The sequence below is a fragment of the Phodopus roborovskii genome, unplaced genomic scaffold, assembly GCF_943737965.1.
Source record: "Phodopus roborovskii unplaced genomic scaffold, PHOROB, whole genome shotgun sequence".
In the NCBI taxonomy this organism is placed as follows: domain Eukaryota; kingdom Metazoa; phylum Chordata; class Mammalia; order Rodentia; family Cricetidae; genus Phodopus; species Phodopus roborovskii.
In genome coordinates, this window is record NW_026125295.1 from 26054179 (window position 1) to 26078586 (window position 24408).

The 24408-nt window shown below is 37.4% G+C and overlaps 1 protein-coding gene across 1 annotated transcript in view; it reads right to left on the reverse strand.

The window, feature by feature from the left end:
* The window catches only part of Slc9a9 (solute carrier family 9 member A9), a 521392-nt gene that overhangs the window by 208715 nt on the left and 288269 nt on the right, over positions 1-24408 (reverse strand). The window contains exons 10-11 of the mRNA XM_051207129.1: positions 3470-3583; positions 1822-1933 (exon numbers count right to left, since the gene is read on the reverse strand). Of these exons, the coding sequence (XP_051063086.1) occupies positions 1822-1933; positions 3470-3583 (226 nt within the window). The remainder of the gene's footprint in view (positions 1-1821; positions 1934-3469; positions 3584-24408) is intronic.

Below are 24408 nucleotides of genomic sequence, written 5' to 3' on the forward strand. Positions count from 1 at the left end.
ACACCATCAAATTATGGACCTTTTCTCAGTCTTTGTCTTCATATACCACATTGTTGTCCTGTACTAAAGCTTGCCTGTTTGTTTTTGCTTTTCTGTAGTTCCAAACTTAGACATTGCCAAATGGCAAAGAAGTCATCAAGCCAGGTGACCATTTGGGCAGAGAGTTTGCACAAGTGTCTATAGTCTTGGCTTATTACTAAAACATCTTTGTCTAATAAAACAGTGCTTGAAATAAAATGCCAAGCTTTCCAAATAAGATACCGATAAGAAAGCCATGGGTGTTTTGATGGGAAACCCTGTGCACACCAATGCTGGCTTTCAAGTTTTAAGGAAGTAAGCTTCCCTTTACTTTCCAGTAAGAGGATTCAGTACATTGTCAAGGGTCAATGTTGCCCTAAGTCACTGATCACTGTCAACTTGACTCCTCACCTTCTTTATGAGTCTCTCATCATAGAGTGTCTGGAACGCCCTGTCAGAGGCTCTATGAGGGACAAAATTTAACTGTGGATTTCCATGTGCCTGCACTTGATAAGACAACTCAATCCAGATCTGGGAGTTGCACTAAGTGCTCTGTTAGCCAGGCTAGCACAGGACCACTTTAAAGAATGTGAATTTTGGGGCTGGAGAGATGGCTCAGTGGTTAAGAACACTGGTTGCTCTTCTAGAGGACATGGGTGCAATTCCAAGCACCTATATGGCAGCTCATCACCATCTATAACTCTAGTTTCAGGAGATCTGGTACCCTCTTCTGGCCTCCATAGGCACTAAGTACACACTTGGTATACAAATATACATGCAGACAAGACAAAATGCTCAGACACATAAAGTAATGAAATAAATTTTAAAATGTGAATTTCAAAACACTTGGTTGGCATTGAGGTGAAGTCTAGATCATAGAGGCTTTTATCCTTGGCCTAGTTACTTAAGCCGGTAGAGATCATATGTAGAAAACAACATTAGTTTCCTAGGACTGGTGAATTATAGGCAGCAAAGAACATATACCAATGAGTACTGATTTCTCTTACCTTTGTCATATTTGCCCATGTATCCCACCTGTCTTGCCACTGTTCTGATGGCAGATATTTTTTTCACTCTAAAGTCATGGACCTGCCAATAAACTCCTCTAAATATATTGTAGGTGCACACACACATAGATGGTACATAGAGTCTTTTAATTCTGTCTCCAATCAGGGAAAGATAATTAAATAGAGAACAGCTGCAATCCCTCAGAATAGTTCAGTGGTCAGCAAACTCATTTGCTGTATTTTCTTCTGGAAAAGAGCTCACATTTTAGCAATGAGAACATTCCTGGGAGAGGAGACCTGTGTTTCCATCAGACAGAGCCTGGATCCACTCTTGTGCACCTGCTGGTGCTTAATTAACGTGTTCTTTCAACTAATAACAGAGCCCACATGGATCTGATTAGCTTTGTGGTAACCATGAAACATTTCTGGAGCCCTGCATGGATGGTAAAGGCACAGCGAGAAGGGGAGTATCATTCAGTACTACGCCCAGCAATGGAGAGGATGGTAATTAAATTCCTCAATATGGAAATGGCTCTGATAGCCCAGAAGAAAGTCCAGTGCTCAGCCCAGGCTCACTTCTAGTCAGATAATGAAGGTCACCCCAGGAATTTCCCTTTGGGAAATTCTCATTGGGAGCAAGTACTCCCAGTTGCTCAGCACTGAGGGATGAATCCAGTGCTTGATCCAAGGATAAAGAAAACACAGCTTTTCATGAGTGCTGCAGGCCCCCACATGACTTCCTGTGCTCTGCAGAGATGGGAGAGTGGCAGCATGGATGAACAATGAGTTCACATACCTGAAAACATCATCATGTGTTGGAAGTTCCATGGGATCTTCTGTTTCCGGCCCAGATTCAGGAGGAAGGACAGGGGATAAATGTTGCAGGCTCTGGCAACAAAAATTGCTAGCTGTTGGGATGCATTGAGGAAAACATTGCCACAGAGGGTCTGCCTAAGCATGCTTAGATATCATGTGAGTATGCTTCTCCATGATATAACCCAGAAAACAAGGATAAACATGACAACTTATATATGTCTAACTCACCAAATTCACCATTCAATGTCAGTTCATTCCCAGAATGACATAAAACTTTATCTTTCTTTGAACATGTGCTTGGCTGAAAGTTGGTACAGTCATGCCATTTCAATCACTGAATTTTCCTGTCACATTTATGTTGCTGGTGAGTGACTGTATCCTCAATTCTCCTGGAAGCTGTGAGGTAGCGACACCTGGTACTGTGGTGTTATCTTCTCCAGCAGCATTTTGGAAAGAATAAATATATTCCTGATGGTGGTTTCCATCTCACTTCCCATCAGTTCATGTGCCTGTTTCTAGTAAGCTTGCTTACCTTTCCCATTTAGTGGATTTAATTTTGAGAGGAACTGACTGTCTATGTATGTATGTATGTATGTATGTATACACACACATATATATGTATATATATATACATACACACACATATATATGTATGTATGCATGCATGTATGTATGTATGTATGTATGTATGTATGTATGTATGTATATCTCAACTGCTACTTCCAAATGCCAAAGTCTTGTAAGGAAACATCTACTGAAAAGGTCAGCCATAAGCCTCCCTCCTTTGCTATTGTCTCTATTCCTTCTTTGGTCATCTTCCTTTTCTAGCCTGTCCTCTGAAGGATGAAGCTATTTGGAGTGAGATAGCTTCCTTCTTTCTAAGATGTAGGTTCTAGATAAAATTTGAGATTTCAGCAGAATTCTAGTGGTGAGAGACTGACACCAAATTCAGGTGAACAGTGGACACAGGGACATGACAAGCTCTCCAGACATAAAGATCATCTGCCTGTGACTGAGGGAAGCATCATCCCATTTTCCAAGTGGGATGGACAATAGCTGCAGGCTTTTCTTAAGGTCATTTTTAGTTTTTCAGTGTCCGTTTGACCAGATACTCGCTTCCATGGGGATTGCCTCCTACACCAGCCCTACAGAAGATGCACCCTCTGTATTAAAAGCTGGGTCTACATTTTATCTATTCTAGAGAGGGAATGATCTCTCTCTCTCTCTCTCTCTCTCTCTCTCTCTCTCTCTCTCTCCCTGTGTGTGTGTACATGTGTGCATTGAACATAACTTGCTGATTAGACTAGGCTGGCTGGCCAGTAAGTCCTAGAGATAGATCTGCATGTCTCTGCTTCTCCAGAACTGGGATAGCAATCACATACCACTGTGGCCAGATATTTTGTAGGTTCTAGGGATTGCACTGTGGTCCTCATGCTAGTAAGGAGAATACTTCTCTGAGCTAACTCCACAGTCCCAGAAGGTATTATTTGATGGAAATAAACTTACATGTGCATGATGCTTCTGGTGGTGAAAGTACAATGGGCATGTTGACTTCTCTGATGTTTTCAAAGTCCTACTAGGAAAAAGGTTTAACCATTGTTCTATTTTTTTTTTCCTTCAAAGGATACAAAAGCTCCGAGTATAAAAAGCACGTTGAAAATGTGATTCTGGAAGGTGAATAAAGCCAGGCCCATGTAGCAGAAGATGACATTCTCAGCCAGGAAGTTCATAAATTCAAACAGCTGAAAACAAAACAGAGACGGAAACCCACTGATTATGACTCAGATTGTGTACAGCTTGTTTATTGTAACTTTAATGACTGAGTGGGCTAGCCACCACTTTGGCCTCTAGCTCCTGCTATAAGGTCAGTTTTCATCCTTGGTTCTCTGTCCAGTGATTCATGCCACAGCCATGTTGGTGTCCTATTATTTTTAACTGTCAGGCTTCCAGAGATACCTCAGGTGGTGTTCACAGAACAGTTCCCACTAATGATGGCAAAATATTCCTTGTTAAGGACGTGAAGGTCAAGTGGCTCACTCAAGCTGTGCTATGGTAAAGACTCTAAGATTGTTCTGCCTATCTATACCTCACCCAGTTCCAAAGTTCCAAAGCCCCAGTTAAACGAACAAAAGAAAAGAAAGCATCTTAAAAAAAAAAAAAAAAAAAAAAAAAAAGCCTCTTCAGGCAGGCAGGAGAGACAAACCTAGAAAACTTGGAGTGAGAATGAACATCAATTATATTTTAACATTAGAGTGATTAGTTTATTTCAAACCCTAGACAATGAGACTCATAAAATTGACTGATGTAGGTATATCCATTAAATGTCTACAATTTCTAGCTAGTAAAGGGGATGATTAATCCCAGGGATCAGTTTCTGCAGCAAGAACACAATAGATACATCAAACTCAGTGGGAAGAATGGAGTAATCACATGCTATGCTGAGGGTGCTCCCCAGAGTTATTCTTAGACCATTAACTAAACAATTTAAGTTGAACATAAAAAGCATTTTCTAACTTCCATATTAAAAGTAGAAGGGAAATGTGTCCAGGGGCTATACCAAAGTCTGATTTGGCAGAGACTTTATTTTATGATCCAGGCTTTCCATATGGAAGTTTCTGAAACTTCATTCCCGGACCTACATAAATCAAGTTAGGTAAATGTCTCTGGAGGCATTGCTTCTGACTTTGTGAGGACTCATTATTTTTTCATGTAATGTATTTACAGCCCCACAAATAATGCCCAATACCTGTTCCCTGACAGTTGACAGAAAGAGAAGTAGGATCTTGTCAGAAACATTATTTAAAACCAGAAATAGAAAGAAAGGATTAAAAAAGACACCACTCCTTCGGAGCAAGATGGTCTTTCTGCAGTGGCAGCGTCATCAATTTCTGTGAGCACTCCACTCTCATACTAGGGCAGCAATGTAAACAAATACTGTCACTCACGTAACTACTGCAAATACAGAACATAGGGCTGGGGAAAACAGATGATGGAGAACCTTTGCTGCCTCCTTATGCCTTCACTTTTCCCCAAAGCAAGGGGGGAAATAGCTCAAATAGTGTGAGCTGCCCTAACGAAGGATCTAGTCTGCCTGGATTAAATAAAGGAGTTCGTCTCCCATAATTTTGGAGTTGAGATGTACAAGATGGTAGTGGCAGCTGATCTGATGCTGGTGATGGTCTCCTTTCTCATTTACCCCTGCTTGTGGTAAGCAATCACAGAAGAGTCTGGCTTTCTTCTATTTTATGAAAACACTGATTAAAATCACGAGGGACCCACCATCAGGACCTTACTTCTTCCCAAGCCTTTACCTCCAGGTAGCATCCCACTGGTCAAATATTTTTTTAAGTTCTTTTATCTAACTTATCTCAAAGCAAAGTGAAGATCCATTCTGTTCTAAAAGGCATGGGGTCAATTTTCCGACCCTTTTAAAGATAATAGGAAAGTTTATTATTCTTGCCTATTGCCACTCATCTTAAAGAGAAAAAGGGAGCCTATGGGACACATCAGTTCTTTCTACTAGTTGAGGTATGACAGGAGATTTTACTGTTCATTTTACTCTGGGTCTATGGTTTTGAGTGTTTGCTTGACAGATTTTCTTCCTTTTGATAATGCTGAATTTTAGTTTGATTTATCCACTCAGCATACTGAAACCTACTACCTATTATAAACATCTGTGTACATATACATAGCATGAGTCCTGCACTTTGCATTAAAGTTCATTCTAGGATCAGTTTCTTTGTTCCCACAGCTGCCTGTTCTGTCTGACTTCCATGGTTTTTTTTTTTTTTTTTAAGTAACATTGACCCATAATGCATCACAATACATAGAGCTGGCCTGATCTCATGCTCTAAGCTATTCAGAATTTACTTGATTCCACATATGTTAAAATAATTGTATTGATTTTTCATTACTCAGAAGATCATATATAACCTATAAATCACGTGTCAACAATTTAAAGTTTACAAAAGGAGTGCCAACACCCAAGAGCAGTCTCACCCTTTCATTTCACACACACTTCCTCCTAATTAGAACTTACACCACCACCAATCACCCTTTTCTGTTTTTCAATTTCATATGAACAAAATTAGACAATGTGTCCACTTCATCATCTACTACCTAATAAAGTATTTGTGAGAGTCTTCATTTTTTTGGTACGGCAGTTCATTTTTTGTTATATTAATATTCCATCGTCTGCTTATTCAAGCCAGTGCAGTTGAACATTTCTGCTGTTTGTGTTTTGAGTACGGTGAGTTTTGCTGCTATGCATTTCCCTTTCTGGAGAATTACTGGGAGGGAGTGCCATGCTGTCTTCTAGAAGGGTAGTGTCCATTCCCACTCCCGCCTACGGTTCCAATCACTTCACATTCCTGCCAATAGTATGGTTGTGCTTTTTGTTTTTCTTTTTATGCTTTTTGAATTCATATTTTTGTCTCTTGACATTTGAATTTAGAAATCATCTTGTCAATTTGCACAAAATAGCACGCTAATACTTAGGTTGAAATTGCATTGAATTTTTAGATAAATGTGGATAACTCTAGTTTTGGAACATGGAATTAATACATTAACTCTCTACCTTTATCATTATTTCAACTTTAATTTCTCTTCATAACTTCTGCATGAATATTTTGAACATCCTTGCTTACATTAAGAACCATTTGGTGATTTGTTGTTATTGAAAACAGTATAACATATCTAAGTTCACTTTCTAATTGTTTATTGCTACATTCATATATATATACATATATATATGCATGTGTAAGGTGTACATGTATGCATATTTGTTTTATTTTTAAATGAATCTTTTATTGGTGTCTTATTAAATTTATGTAATAGTTTTCATAGTTATTGGTAGATTATTCTTCAAAATCAATATTGTTCTAAAATAAGAGTAAGTTTGATCATTTTCCTTTACAGCCAAAATGTAGTTGGCATCCTTTGTAACTGTTGATCTCATTTCATTACACTTGTCAAAACCTCTAATACAGTAGGGACTGTATAAGGCATTAAGTCTCTCTTTGCTTTATTTTTAATTCCAAGAGAAAAGTGTGTAGTGTTTCTCTATCAAGTTCAGAATAATTTATGGATTATAATTTTCCCTTCAATTCTCTTCATATTAGAAATGGGACCTAAAACAATGTGTTGATTTTCATAAGTAATCTTTTACTTAATTATATTATGTTGCTTTTTATTGCTGTGATAAAACACTAACCAGTACCAACTTGAGGAGGAAATATTTTAGTTAGGCTTATACTTCCCTGTCACAGTTCATTATTGAGGAAAATCAGGGTAGTAACATAAGGCAGAAACCTGGAGGCAGAAACTGAATCAGTGGTGCTTACTGGCATGATTTTTTATGCCACCTAGGACCATCTGCCAATGGGTAGCACTGCCCACAGTAGGCTGACTCTTCCATATCAATAATTAATCAAGAAAATGCCCCATAAACATGTCCACAGGCTGATTTGATGAAGTAATTCCTTAGTAGAGGTTTCCTCTTTGTAGGTAACTCTAGTTTTGTTAAGATGACAAATAACAGGTACACTTATTAAGATAATCATAGAGTACAAAGGGTTCTTGTATATCATCAGGAAAGCTCAGTTGGTAACAATGCTGTTTTGAAAATACGATACTGATTATTTGATATTACTGTGTTGGCTGTTGAGTGTATATCTTGTGTATTTAAAGCTGTATAAGATATACAAGTGTAGTCAAGCTCACAAACAAGGTTCACATACTCTTCCTTAGAGCTTAGGAGAATTCTGGGTCTACAATTATATTGTAGGAAGATTTTAAATTAGATGTAATTATTTTAGTAGACACAGTAGATTAGTCTGAATCTCTACTTGTATCAATGATATGCATTTTATATTTACTGTGATACAAATATTCATAATATTATTAATGTTAGTGCATTTATCATTATAAATACCCTCCAGTTTAGGTTACTTTTATCTTCATTCTTGATAAATCTTTTTTAATCCTGACAAATGTGATGAGTGATCTCAAAATGTACCTTCAGCCTTGTCAATTTCAATTACTCTATATTGTATCTATCTCCCAACACATTAATTTCTCTCATCTCTCATTTACCTATAACACTATTTTAATTTGTTTTTATTTAGTAGCTTGGTCTTTCAAGTCCTTGCAATCCTGGAAGATTGTCAACCTTTCTGGATAGGTGTTATTTGTATGTTACCCAGCTTTCTGAGGGAGAGCTCTCCTGACTAGCCAGTCGCAGCTCTTATTAGCCACAGCTATTTTTGCATACATATATATTTCAAGGTTAAAAAAATTGTCGGTAGCTCTTGTCAATTATATTCCATTCTGTTTTGAATTACAATAAAATGTATGCCAATTTAGGAAGAATTTACAGTTTTATTATATAATTAGGGGAAAGGTTGATTGCTAGGTGTGGGTTCTTGTAAAGAAGTGTGCCTGCAAAGACAGAGAGACTGTAACTTCAGTGGTGTAGAAATGTTGGGATGCTGAAGTTCCAGACTAATTGGGCTGTCTTCAGTCCCATGAATAACCATTCCTTGGTCACCCTTGTGTTGGATCTAATATTCTGTGACTAATAGACAAAAACTGGTTGGAATTAACAAAACCTTAGTTTTCACCACCCAAAAGGCTAAGAGTCATCAAACAGCATCAGAGGCCTAAAGGTGACATTGCTTTGCTTTGCTGAAACGACCTACCCAATATATTTAAGAAGTGCCTGGATTTATGAATTTATTTATTTTTTATTTTAATTTGGCCTTCTAAAAACTTGTGTTCTTAAAAACTTCATGAAACTACTCCCATAGTGGAACACTGAATTTGAGTGACCTACATCCGTGCTCCTGGTCTCACAACTGACTCTAGAATAAACTATCTCTTATCCCTTTTAAAGTGAGAGTTGTATTTTTATGTTGACATGGGATAGATTACATTGCAAATCAGGTAATATGGAGGAAAAATAACAAAATATAAGAAATGAAATGCTTGCTTCCTTTAACTTTGCATCACCATTAGCTGCTCACTTCTGTATCTGCAGGCGATCTTTTTGGGTTTTGGAGACAGGGTTTCTCTGTGGCTTTGGAGCCTGTCCTGGGTCTAGTCCTTGTAGACAAGGCTGGTCTGGAACTCACAGAGATCCATCTGCCTCTGCCTCCCGAGTGCTGGGGTTAAAGGCATGTGCCACCAATACCCAATGATTTCTTATCCGATGATTTCTTATCCAATGATTCCTAATATTCATTATTCTTAATTTCTTTAAAGTCACTTTGCAATGCAGGGGAAAACAATGATAACAAAATGATTCCTAACTTGATTGATATACTCAAACACACTCTGGATAAACCAGCAATTTATATTGAAAAAGGCAAACCCAATTGTGAGTTATGCAATAAGTTATCCGTGATTTTGTATGTAATTTCCAATCCGGAAGTATTACAAGCATTATATATTTTTGTAATGATTTAGAAAAAAAGCATAAAAAAAGATATGAAAGTATGAGAGAGTCTTCTTGTAAGAAGAATGGTTTCAGTAGAAGAGGGAGAGAGCATGAGAGTAACAGGGTGAAAATTATTAAAATTCTATATTTATATATGGAACTGACAAATAAATGAATAAATAAAATGGTTAGCTAACAACACATTCATATAATGGCATATACATCAGAGAATTTTGCTAAGCAATGAAAGAAAAATTGAAGCAATACAAAATATGCTTGTGTGTATGTGTGTGAATGCATCAGAATGTATGCATATGCATGTGTTCACATTTCGTATTTTACAGAGAGCCACCTTAACTTTTCTTTCCTTTGAAACTATACCTTTCATAAGTAAATGAGACTAAAACCAGCATAAAAATAAAAATTCTTCCAAGTATTTGCTTCCTTTAGCTTTGTGTTAGCAGCTAGCCCGTGTCTCTGTATTTCTAGGCACCCTTGTCCTGTCTTAGTACACTTCCTACTTTCTTTAAAAGTTGCTTTCCAGCATAGAGAAAGACAATAGCAACACAGCAGCATTTATTCTTCTGCAGAGTGTATGTTTCCATGGTGTCTCCCTTTGTCTAAGCACAGAAGTATAGTCCACATGTGTAACATGGGATGATCCTCAACACATTTTGTATAGATAACTTCAGTGATATTTGTATTTGTATAGATAATTCAATAGTACTTCCCAAGCCTCTTTCCATACAACTGAATTCAAAGGTGCTAAACAATCCTAAATGGTGACACACTTTCCATCTGTATCTCTCCTCCTACTAAACTTGACTTCACAGTGTTTGCTGCCAGACACCTGGTTATTTTCAGATCTCTTCACTTATAAACAATGCTGCCTGGAGCATCTTTGCCCAGGCTTCTCTCCCTAGTGAGTGATTACTCCTCAGGTAGATTTCCTGACACAGGCCTCTCTGTCAGTGGAAATACATTAATTTTCCGTTTTGAGCATCCCACCAGCCTGCCCTTCAGAAAGAACGAGCCAATTTGCATCTCTGCTCATGCTGCAGAGGGTACCCTTTCCTCCACACTCCTGCCAACATTCATTTTTATCAATTTTTAAAAACCTTTGACCATCTGATAGATTCACTTATTTTAAATTGTGATGGTTGTTAGCATTTTAAAAAGATCCCTTTAATAGCAAGGCAGGCCGCACTGATTAGCACTCCTCTGTCTAGCTCTAGCATGTAACATCATGGGCTGAATGAACAGGCATTGTAATTATTTCCTTTTTGAGGCACTTAATGAAAATCTGTGGGTGAATTCAATTTTGTTTCACATGCAAAACCTCCTAAAGATGTCTCAAAAGGGACTCTAGAGCAAGCCCCTCACCAGACAAATCCAATTTGACTATTAAAACTTCATTGTGTGAGTCAGGCCTCAGGTATTCAGTCACTGAGGAAATGTAATTACTGGCTAATTTAGGCAAAAATTGATGAACAAATAAAAAGGAAAAAAGCTTCATCCCAAAGCCAGCAATATTAACAACAGCAACAAATCTCAAACTAGTCAACTCATAATTCAATGTAAAAAATCTCTAATGTATGTCTTTCCCACTCAGGGTCAGGCAAAAAAACTTGACTTAACTTTTTATTTATTGGTATAGTAAATCATATTTATTTTGTTTGCATATATTCATGGTATGCAAATTTTTGGAGGTGACACAGGTTAAAAGAAACCTTCGATTAGCAGCGCTGTTTTTCAGGGGAGAGAAAAAAGCAAGCTAATAGTGCCAACAAGAGCAGGAAAGATTCAAGCTGCTAAGAGAACAGGCTGTTTCAATATTCTGGAAGTTCATGGTATCCACTCACATGTTCATCAAGCAACAACTTTGCTCAGCAAGTCATGTTCTGCAAACACTCACTAGATACTATGCAGATCGGCATGAGTTACTAAGAACTGAAGAATTCCTGTTTTATGAGATATGGTTATAACTAACTCTCAGGGACATTTCATATTTCTTCCAAAGGATGAAGTTTGATCACACTATCATGATCCACGCTGAGAAATTTTACACAGTTCAGTGTCACCTAGTTAACGAATATTAATTAAAATTTAATTTGTAAATATTATATATTAATTTAAGTTCCATGAATTCTTCAACATCACTTAGGCTTAAGATAGTTTAAGACATCTAGTGATTTTCACATACGTTGCAAAAGAAAGGCACTGAAATTCATCCTGACTGGTTGTCCTAGCTTGCTTTCTGTCACTGTGATAAAATATTGACCAAGACCAACGAGAGGAGGAAATGGCTCATTCATCCCCATCCCAGTCTGTCACTCACAGAAGTCAGGGCAGGAGCTCAAGCAGGGCCAGAAGCCACCTGTAGAGAAATGCTGCATACTGGCTTACTTTCCACAGCTTGCTCAGTTCAAGATTTTATGCAAACTAGGCCCACCTGCCCAGAATGGCACCATCCCTAAAGGCTTTCCCCAAGGGCCAGTCTGACAGAGGCATTTCCTAAATTGAGTTTCTTCTTCCTAGGTATCTCTAGTTTGTATCAAATCAACAACAATCAAAAAAAAAAAAAAATAAAACAACCAACCAAACAAGCAAACAACCAAACCCTAACCAGCACACCAGGGCTTGCAATAATCTGCAGAATGAATTGGAAAACAATTGAAATGAAGACTTAAGATGTTATCTTATTTTTTTGCAGAATTTTATCCTTGAATTAATGTATCTTTTAAAATTTATGTAGAAGTTTGTCCTTTTTTGTTTTCTTTATTGGAGTCTCAATCTTTGTCGCCTTCTTCCTGGGTGTACGTGTGCTGGGGAACATGTATGGCTGTGTATATGTGTGTGAAGGCAAGGATCAACTTCACATGTTCCTTAGGAGCCAACTATCTTTTTGGAGGTAGGTTATTTCATTGGGACTTTAGTCAATTAAGCTAGGTTGTATGGCCAATAAGCCTCAAGGATAACTCAGTCTCTACCTCCCTGCACAAAGCTTTGTGACATAGGTTTGGAGATGAACCTTAGACCCTCAAGGGTACATGGCAAACACTTTATGAATTGTACTATGGACTCATTAGAGCTTTCTGTTGAAAGCATTTCATATTTCACTAACAAGTACTGTTGAGTGGATGTATTCTATTTTGAACAAACTAGGGTATAAGTGACTTTTTTTTTTAAATCCCTGCATTGTGGAATTTATGTCCATTACAATGAAGTATGGAAAATATAAAGTTTTGTTCAAGAGTGTTATATAATTATACATATTGGGAAATTTTGTCAAAGTGACCCCTAGTCAACCTTGTGGCTGTAGCATAAGAGATGAGATATCATGAAGACCTTTATCACTGGGACCTTCTGAGAACTACTTCACCACAGGGTGAGGTCTTTCTCACAAAGATGAAAATCTTAGTTATCTGCTGGTAAAGCGCATTCTTTGGAGACTCTTCTAATAATAGCAACATTAATACTTTTAAGGTAGTAGTAACACTGAAGAACTCCCTTGTTTGTAGGACCTAATAAACTGGCAGTAATTAAAGACTTTAACTTAAGATTATTTTTAAGCAAGCTATGTTGTAAGGACCTGCACTCAGGCTGTGACGCTATTATTTCCACTTTATAGGTAGGGACACTTCATCCAAGGTACGCATGTACTTGTCTAAGTGAAACACAGGACTGAAAAATGGAGCTATCATGAGCTTGGTTCAATGTCTAGACTACTTCTGCAAGAACATGTGGCTTCCCGTAGAAAGTTCATATTCGGGTATGATGTTTGTTCATAGCTTCACAGTGAGCAGCAGCAGTATTTCAGAGTTTGAGAGGTATATATTTATACTCACATTGTGTTTGTTCATTGGAACAGCTCTGGGATTGGAAGAGAAGATACATGAGACTCTGACCAGATAGTTTTCACTTGCATTTTTTTTTAAGTGAAAAGAAGTAAATTTAGCCAAAATTTACTTTGTAGCCAATTAATTTATTTTTGTCCATTAATGGAGGCTAATTAAGGAAGGGTGACTTAAGGCAGCAGATACTTAGTTTCTCCCAAATGTCAGTTACTTCCATCTATCCATAAAACCCAACCCTTTGCACACTCAAAACATCAAACATGAGAAAGCTTATTTCTTGGTAAAGACTAATTTCACTCTGAATGAGCCCTTTCTGACTCATCATTTCTCCCTCAGAGAATCTCCAGACCTCCACTGTGTTTCAGATGGGAGCTTCTTAAGTTTCCCTGCTTGTGATCCCACCCATGAAATTTTACAGGACTTTGAACTTATAGGTTTATAAAATGCAAAGGTATACACACCAGTGATGATAAATCTAAGGGAATAGATTTTAAAACAATTTTGATGTGCAATTTATTTGAACATTTATAAAGATTAAAGCAATTTTGCATAGCAATGAGATGAATGTATTTGCTTATTCCTATATAAAGGACCCAATCTTGGCTGAATATTTATTCCTACAGGATGTAGAATATGTTCAACGTTTTCAGAATTGATCAATAATTTGATTTTTTATTACCATCAATGCTCAGAATGTCATTCCACATATGCACAGTACAAAGTGTAGAAATAGAGACATTTCAGAAATTGCTAGAAATCTTTCCTGATTCCAATTCAAAATTATTTTTTTTAAGAAACCTGAGTCAGCAACTCAAATATCAATGTTAAAAAATCAATACTGTAACACAATGCAATCCAAAGATAAAGTAATTTGAAATATATAGAGACTGGTGGCAGGAAGACACTACATCCTTACTTTCTGTAATTAAATCTACTTCTACAGGAGCAGTCCATAACATACAATAGTCTTGAATCTAAGCAGAAGACCTTCAGATAGAATCGACTGTGATGGGAGATGTCATTCTGTATATGTTTCTCATACTGGTTAATGAATAAAGTACTGTTGGCCAATAGGAAAGCAAGATAGGTGGGACTAGGAGACAAGGAGGAAAGGAAGTAGTAAGGAGCCAAGATGGAGAGTCGGGAGAAAGCAGTATGCCAGCTCCCCTGTAAGAGAAATACATAGATCAGCAGAAATGGGTTAATACTTAAGACAGAGCTAGCCAATAAGAAACAAGTAACCGGGCCAATAGCATTATATAAAATACAGAGGCTCTGTGTGTTAATTGAGGCTGGCGTGGAGGCAAGACAAGACCAGGTGGCGGGCGGAAAAACCATACTCGTTATTGTGTAGCTTGAGACATTCTCTCAAGTGTGTGTCATGTGTTTAGAACCAAGGCTTCAGTGAAGTTGCACAATGCTAATAGTGGCAAATGCTTCCAGAAATGACTGGGTTCATAAACATTTTGAATGTATAATTTTTGTTTGTTGAATGATCAGAAACCTTATATGAATGCAAGATTTATTCATGACCCTCACACTCACTTATGATCACCCCCCATGTGGAGTCTTGCCCAACATTTTAAGAAGGTGTGCTCTATAGTAATATGACCGCTGCACACAGAATTCAGAGTGATGGTATGTATGGATTATTTACATGTCTCAGATAAGGTGCCATTACACAGTTGCTGTTCTGTCTCTGATCCCTCTGCTGGAGGTGAAGTCATTGAGATTATCTATTTCCTGTAGTCATAGGTACTTGTCATAACACTTCTTTGAGGAAGATGTTTTGGGGCTGTCTGTGCACTCCTACTTGCTACTCAGCCCTCTATTACTCTCTGCATTTCATTGTCTTTTCTAAACCTTATTTGACTTTTAAAAATCATGACTCCTTCAAAAGCCCAGGCTATAAAAAGACAACAAAACACATCTTAGGAAGATAAATAGACATCATTAAGCCAGTAAAGTTAATATAGGAAATAAATGTAGTTACAGCTTCAAGGAATTGGGCTTCATTAAACTGAATAAATAGAGAACAAATACTGTAGCCAGGTTTTCTTGAAATCTTCAAAGTTATAACTGAAGGGGAAGGCTGTTTTCTTTCAATTTGCCAAATTACTTTAGCCAGTTAACATTGATAATAATAATCTCATTTCTGAAGGGTTTTCTACTTACAATGTTCTCTTCCTTTTTCTATTGAATTTCAGGTTCTGTACTGTCACATCTATGTTAAGATACCATTAAGAGTACTCCTCAGGTCTCCAGCTTTACAACATGTATATTTTAATTATATGGATCAGAAATATTGGTCTAATATAAGATTGGTATTAGATATATTTTTATGATGTAAGGACATACAAATACATGCCTTAGGATCACAAGATTTCAAAGACAGTGTCAATCTGTGTAGAGTACAGACAGCTACCTAATTCATAATTTCTCCAACACCCTTGTGAGGTCATTCAGTGGTCTATAATAGACTATGGCCAAAGGCAGAAACTTCACAACTACTTGTCTTAGTTACTTTCCTATTGCTCTGATGAGACACCAGGACCAAGGCAACTTACAGAAGAGTTACTGAGGCTTATTGTCTCGGAGGATTAAAGTTTATGACCATCATGGTGGGGAGCATGGCAATTGGGAGGAAGATATGGTACTGGAGTAGTGAACTTAATTAGCTAAGAACTTAAATCTTAATATAACAGCCATGAGGCAGAGAGAACACACACTGGGAATGGTGTGGGCTTTTGAAATCTTGAAGCCCACCCTTAGTGACATGCCTCCTCCAACAATCCTTCCAAAAGAAGTCCCATCAACTGGAGAATATGGGACAATTCTTATTCAAATCACTATGCTACACAAGGAAGCAAGTGGCATCTTGAGGTTATATAACCCCTGAAAACCCCTTCCTTGTGTTCAGATGAAATTTACCACTTAATCATGTTGTTTACTTCTCTTACTTATATTCCTTTGCCTCAAAGAGGATGGATCATCTGGACCATCATTTTGTTTTGTCTCACTTGGCTCTGGCAGCAGAGAAGACTTTGCACAGAATACATAAAAGCAAGGGCCAAGTCTGTGACAGGCAACTGCCCCTTTCATTCAAAAGTCTTCTTTGTCTGGAAAACAAATATTTTGCTGAGGGCAGTAGTTATTATGCAGGGCTTAGAATGTAACTGAAGTATTCTCTCTCTCTCTCTCTCTCTCTGTGTGTGTGTGTGGGGGGGGGGTGGGGGGGGGCTGGGGTAACATGGATATATTCAGGTAAGTTCTCTAGAGAAACCATTTTACTTAAAACTTGACAGCACTAGTTCCGGGAAAAATAAAGTTGTAGAATAACATAATTAGTTTTTCTGTAGTTTCACCAATAAACACTAGGTAAAGAAAATTACTGAGTTGAGGCTAGATTGTGTTTTTTAAAAAAGTCAATTAATAAGTTCAGAGACACACTGATATTAATATTAGGCACTAGTACAAAAATTTCATACATTACTAATTTTTAAAAGGTATTTACTCCTTTTTAACGATCTGTTTTCCTCATTTAAGTTATTCTAGTCTTATTCATCTTGTGTGTATGGATCTAGAGCTATTTTAAGAGAAGTTTTAGGTTTGTAGTAAAATTGAGATAACTATCCCCTATACTCCTATTACATACAGAATTTCTCCACATCAGGACAGCAATATTTGTTGTGAGGAATCTGTCTTGACACATCATTATTACTGAAAGCCTGCAGCTTCCATAACAATTCTCTCTTGCTGTAGTACATTGCTTCTGTATCTTTTAATCTTTCTCATTAGCTTATGCTAAAGTTTTGAGTTGGGGAGGGACAGGATGAATATTCATGTCTTGGTTAGTCTAGATTGTTATGATAAATGCATTGCAGACTGGGTGGCTTCAACAGAAAATGTTTATTTCTGTCAAGTTTGAAAAGTGGGAAGTTCAAGGTCAAAGAGCATGTAGATCAGAGTCTGATGAGGCTACCTGTCCTGGTTTGTGATGATTGGATATATCCTCACAGCAAGAGCAGAAAATATTCTCTAAATTCTGTCATGTCTTCCCATCCTGAACTTAGAGCCAGGAACCTCCTGATTGTCCCAATTTCTAAATATCAATTACACTGAGGATTCTAATTTCAACATATGGATAAGGAGGATAGAGCACAAACATGCAGCCCATAACAGCATAGAAGAAAGGATTTCTAATGATGTCCCTTTAGGGTTTCAAAGTGAGTATCATCATCCCTGCCCTTGTCATCCCTGTGAATGACAGTCACCCAAGACATGGCTGATGCTTTGCCCACCATGAGGACCATGTGTTCTTGTGTCAACAAACATTTATCCCAGACTTCACATGCTGTGTTCCTATCCAATCCCACTTCCTTGATGAAAATACTGTAAGCTAAATTATCTACATTTTAGGACATTATTCAGTACTGTTTCAGGACTTGCTATTTTCTCAATGAATTGTTTAGATTGACCAGATCAATAGGAAACACTGGAATTAAACTGGTCTTCATTTGTATAAGCAGGGAGACATTGAAGCATAGTCTGAAATAGCACTTTCTTCTACCATCAGCTTGAAAATCTCAAGAATGGAACTTGCTTTGTGATTTTTTTATTCTTAATGAACACTGTCATTCATGCTAATGTATTTGCCATATTCAAATTTCTATGGGCAAATGTACTAAAGAAGGTAATCTTATATACTTATAAACAGTATGCCAGGCGCCAGAACTTTACCGAAAATTTTTTTTACCATCCTCCCAATAGTCTTTATTTCTGAGGAAAAAGGATGTGAATCCTAATTAAACTTATTTACTATTAACTTGACCGGATTTCCTGTCAAACTTTAGCTTTGGGGTCCAGTTTTAACAAAAACATGAAGGAAGATATTTCAATTTGAAGGAGGCATTGATATTTTCCTTGGGTCTTTCAATGTGATCTTAAATTTAATGAATTTATATAAAAGTCAAATTTACACTGAATATAAACAATGATTTTGTTCTCTAAGTGGTTAGAAAGTTAATCAACTTGGCTATGAGAAAGTAAGAGAGCTAGAAGCAAAGGGTTAAAAATTATCATTATTATTCAGAAGATTCTGAGTTCAATTTTTTTTTTAAACTCAGGCAGAATGGACCACAGAAAGGCATTCAATATAAAGCCAGGAGCCCAGAGCAGAACATTGATTCTGCTGGGCCTGATGAGAAAGTAGAAACTGTGAAAGAGTTTTTATAAATCAGAGAAATCAATGGAAATGAAAGATAAAAAAACTGACATTTGAATAATACCATTCACCTTGAGAACCACTATCAAATGATTTTTTAGGAAGGCATGATTACCAATAAATCAATAGCTGATAAAAATGAGGTTTCCTTGACTCATTACTTTGGAGCACCCAGTTAAAACCAGTGTGTATAGATTATTCGTGCTTATGTTGGACTCCAGAAAATTCTTATTTTGTACCTATTAACTTCATTGAACTTTCTTTTTCAGTGAGATTTATAAAGCTCTCCTTCAGAGAGTCTCTTAGAACTGAAGATATTGCAGCCTTCTAAAATATAGGAAAAGTGTCAAAAATTATGAATTATTATAGTATAAGAAGGTCTTTCTTTTTGTTTCTGGGGAAGGCTGTTCTACTTTCGCATAAAAACTTTGCGTGGATAAATCAGGCCTAGAGGGGAGCTTTATCTTAGATTTGATGGACAATTTTATTTTTATATTTAGGCACAACAACGTCAACTCACAAAGGTCTCTCAGAAATTTCTCTTGGATATGTGTGGATGTATCAAAATCTACTCTGCACACTAAAGAAATCCCTTGCTTGTGGACAGGAAAAGCCTCTGCTACTGAAATTCCCCTTCCCCTGCTTCTGTGGAACATGTTGGTTCCTGCATCACATACACCAAACACTGATGGCTGGTAGGTTCCTCTCCAGGTGCACAGGTAACTTTTGTTCCCCCCCCCCCACATGAATGCTGTGCTCACCAAGAGTCTGCGTGCTTGTTGAACATTCTGCTTATGTCTGACTCATTTCCTTCTGTTCATTTGTGTGTATACATGTTTGTGTGTGTGCAGTTGTACATGTATCCACATACATGTAGAGGCTAGAGAACAGCCTTAAGTGTCATCCCTCAGTTGCTGTCTACCACTTTTTGGAGATCATCTCTCACTGACCTGGAGCTCACTGATTCAACTAGGCTGGTGGGTCTGCAAGCCCCATGTCACTGTCTACCTATGCCACCTGTCCTCACCCTTCCACCCCAGCATTACATGCAAGTTTCATAACACTCTGATTTTTTTTAATGTGAGTTTTAAGGTTCAAACACAGGTTTTCATGATTGCAAGGCAAGCATTTTACCAGGGCCACTCAGCCCTGGTTACCTCTGCTTTAAATTTTATGTAAGTTATTGTGTATTTAGCCATATCAATTTATTAAAAATGAGTGCGTAGGAGAGCTGATGCTCTCTACAGAACTAAATTAAACATGTTAGAAGACTTGACAGAAGCTGTTTAGCAAATGCTATGGAATTAGCAGTGAGCAAGACAACTGTAAAATGCTGCATATTTAAATATAGGAGCATTCTTAAGTTTAAATTACTTTGCCAATGTCTGGCTTTTGTCTCAGACCTAAGAGAGAGCTAGATGTTCTTGTTGATATATATTTTGGGGGTGTTTTGTATAATAAAGATAAGTTCAAAATTTAATATTCAAAGGCAGATGCTTAAAACAAGTATTGTTCTGTTTTTGCTGGTATCTGAAATGCTCCCCAAGGCCCATGATTTAGAGGGTGTGGTCCTTGGCCTGCAATGCCATGGGAGGCAATGGAACCTTTGGGAGGTGGGTCCTAATGGAAGAAATGAAACCACTGAGGTTTCATCCTCACTTAGTGAGGATGTTGGGACTGGCTATTCCTCTCTGCATCTCAGCTCCCTTGAGGTGCTATGTCCCCATTTGCAATATACTCCTACAGTGTTGTTTTGCCACCATAGGCTCCAATTACAGAGCCAAGTGGCCATGGCTAAAAGTGTGAGCCTGCAATTTCTTTTTATAGTTTATGAGTTGGTTAACTTGAGTGTTCTGTCATCATAACAGAAAGCTGACTAATGTACCAAGTAATCAAAAATTTACAAATAAATATGCTTTTATATATTGTAAATCAAAATCAACTGTATAAGATTTGTGTGTATATATGTATGTATGTATGTATGTATGTGTTTTAATGATTCTTGGTTTAACTGACTTTCCCATTAACTGACTACTTCAAACTCAGTGTTTGAACTTAAAAAAATTTAATATTTCCAATTTTTTTCTTACATCTTTTTATACTTGTTTCATATTACTCCTATCATACTTTAGTTCTTTAAAGTATTAGTTACATCTGTTTTCAATTTTTGATCTTTCTTCTTGTTGTTAAGCTTTGTGAATATTTAGTAGTAGTTGTGGCCGTTGGGAACTTCAGTAATGTGTCTGGTGAAGTCTTGTTTTCTGGGACTGAATATTGTCATGAAATGTATATGGGGATAGGTGTAACTAGACACTGGGCTGTCCCCTCAGACTCTTGGAGAGGGCAAGAAGTGAACCCTCAGTACGTTTTATCCCAATTGAGTAGCCTTTTACAACCTTCCCTTATGGACATTTAGAAACATAATAATAAAAATGTACAGGATATAAACCCTGGACTGAGCAAGTATTCATCTCAAAACTTGTAAGGAAATCATGTGACAATTACACCGATCAACACCCGAGATATTTTTTGGCTTAAATCCAAAAGGATAGAAAGCAACAAAAACACATATAATCAGGGGCAAACCTAATAGCTCAGTGATTCCCAACCTGTGGGTCATGACTCCTTCGGCAGTTAAATGACCCTTTCACAGGGATGGCTTAAGACCATTGGTATGCACAGATATTTACATTATGATTCATAACAGTAGTAAAATTGCAGTTATGAAGTAGCAATGAAAATAATTTTATGGTTGTGGGGGTCACCACAACTTGAGGAACTATATTAAAGGGTCTCAGCATTAGGAAGATTGAGAGCCACTTGACTTGAGTATATAAAAGAGATTATAATGCCAAAGCTTCACCACCATCTATAATTTCCTATAGTTTTTAATTAAACAGTCTTTAACAGATAAAGATAATTATTTCTGATTCTGTTTTTCCAAGAAACCATATAATTAACGTGTGTTCAAACTTTCCAATTCAATGATAAGAACCTGAGACTAGATACACCAGGGACCTGGTGGGGGCGGGGAGAGGACAAAACCCAGATACTACTATTCAGCTAAAGGAATGTAGCAATGAAAGGACTCCTAACAACATTCCACTGGACTCAGATCAATGTCTTGCTCAGCTACCATCAGAGACGCTTCCTCCTGCAGCAGATGGGAACAGATACAGAGACCACCCCAGACAGGCAATGTGCAGAGAGCAAGAGATTTTGGAACCCACAGTCATAAATGGGTTGTCTCCATCAAATCCTTCCCCTAAGGGCTCAGGGAGCTCTGTTGAAGAGGGGTGGGGGGGGGAAGTGTATAAGAGTTTCAGAGTCCCAGCCCTTCCCTAGGATGGAACTAGATTGCTTAATGCTTTTTAAACATTGATAAATACAGCTTGATGTCTTTTTGTTCCAAATCTTCATATCTATTCCCGTGAGACTGACATACATTGTTCACTTTCATTACAGTTGGTGATTAATCTCAGTTGTCATCTTGATGAGCTCTACAATCACCTGGGAGCCAAGCCTCTGACTATGCTGGTTTGGCATTATCTTGATTATTTTAACCAAGGTGGGAAGACCTGCCACTGTGGGAGGCACCTTTCCCTGGCTTGAACCCAGAAGTACACACTTGTAGAAGCAGAGCTGAGCAGCAGGATGCATGCATCCCTCTCTGGCTTCTTGACTGTGGATGCCCTGTATCCAGTTGCTTCAAGCTCCTTGCTGTTGACATGATTTCACCAAGGTGACAGACTGGATCCTGAACCGTGAGACAGAATAAATTCAGCTGTTTTATGACAGCATCAAGACAAGAAACTAAGACAGTGATGTGGACTGTTTTTGACCTCAGGTGTATTGCGTTAGCTCTGCGATGATGATAGTAGAGGTACATTCCTGCTTCCTCTTTTCCCTTGAAAGAGTTTTATAAAATTCAAAGCTAAATTGAACTCATCTAAACAACACCAGTATTGTGCTTCTGGTGAATGGATGTTTTAGTGACTGATTCAATTTTTCTTTCATTATTCTTTTTGGATAGTTTACTAAAGCTTATGTTTCTAGAAAGCTATCCACTTCATCTAAACTTTCAGATTTATTTGCATACATTTTTCATGACACACTCTTATCTTTTTAAACTCCAAAGAGCCTCTGTTGGGGACCTCATTTTCTTTTATAGATATGTTTATTTTTTGTTCCTTCATTTTTACTCACTACAATGGTCTATTGGTTTTGTCAAAGGAACAACTTTGACCCTGTTGCTCTTCTCTACTGTAGTTTTATCTTCTATTTCTTTTATTTCTGCTTTTATCTTCCTGTTTTTGCTGAATTCTGCATTCTTTAGATTTGTACAGAGTGCCTTTTCATAACCTCTCACACTGGTACCTTATCTCATTAAAGTTAGATCTTTTGTGGTTTCTAATATGAACACTAAAGGATATAAATACTTAATTTCAGTTAAATGCTACATTTAATTAGCAGCATTTAGCAAATTTTGGTTTGTATCTTTTACTTGATTTCTTTTATAAATTTATGTGCAATTAAACAAGCAATGTATAAACGTGTCATTCAAAAGTAATTTTAGTTATTGTTGATAGAGCCTTCTTTGTACCCTATCTAAAAAGATATATTAAAATAAATATCTTTTCAAAAATGTTATTTTCTTGAAAATATACTAAGTGAAGTTTTGCTTATGATTAGTTTCAACTGATACTACAAAATTGTCCTCCAAGATAGAGCATCACTCCCCTACACATGTGTTCCAGTTGTTATCCTTGACATTTTATCAATACACAATATGATCGACTTTTGTTTATCTTAGGGACACTATTATTGTTTTACTTGAAATTCCTAATTAATTATGAGCTTGGACCAGCTCTAATTTTCATCAGCCAGGCGGCTTTTTAAATCATTTTCTTTTATTCTCTTTAGAATTTTGTTAAAAATTAGTTCTTATCTGTTGAGTAGCCATCATAGAACAATTATAATCATGAAACAAAAATAAATAATAGAGTAAATTGTAGTGAGAAATCCACCCCGCCCACACCTGTTGCACTGACCAAGCCTATTGGGGCATGGGGACAGGTGCAGGCATGACCTGGGAGAACAAGGTCTGGGGTCCTGGAATCTGGATCACTCTCTTACTTCCAGGTTGGAGACAGAGAGCATCCAGAGGCATCCTTGGGACAGGAACCTGCGGTAGTCATCTGTTTCTGGTGTAAGTAATTTCTCTTGGAATAAATATCCATCAGCCTATCGTTTTCCAGATTCTTCTTTGGTGCACTACAGTAAATATCTACATGCATCTCATATAGTTGAAGAAAAGCAATGAACTCTTCTCTAGCCAGAACCGCAGAGGGTTTCAGAGGGAAGAGAAATAAAGGTTTCTGTTGTGCATGAACTCTTAAGAGAGAAAAAAAATAATGAATTTAGTTAGCAGAATTGAAGGAAAGGAGCCTGATTTAAAAAATGTGTTCCAAAGATGCTTCAAAAGGGAAGGGGGGAATTAATCATTGATCAAGTTAAGTATTATCACAAGAATATAGGACAATGTCCAGGACTGAAACCAGAATGGCTGGGATGGCATGAAAATCTGGCAATATCTATATACCAAGAAACTGGACTCCAGAATCAGAGGCATCAGTGATGTGAACCCCAATGCCACACACGCTGTTGTAGCTTCACCGTCTTTGCCACATCTTCAATGGACGGAACCTTTGACAAATTTTACAAGGCTTCAGAACACATTAATAGCTGTAGAATTGTGTAGCACATATAGGGGCCAAACCTAAAGTCAGGAAATGAACTAATCTACAAGATCAGTTATGGCAAAAATCAATAAGAAGTGAAGTGCCTTGGCAAGTCACTCTGATTGGCCAGTCTTTGAGGCAATATGGTATCCTCTGAATGAAGGACCTGATTAGTGAGATTTATACTGGTAGGATATGCTTCAAGGAAACAAATAATTTCCCATGGCCCTTCAAATTGTTTCCTCATGAGGAAGAATGTAAGAAATCCCATTTTGAAGAAGATAGAGATCCTAGCAAAAGTGAAGACCAA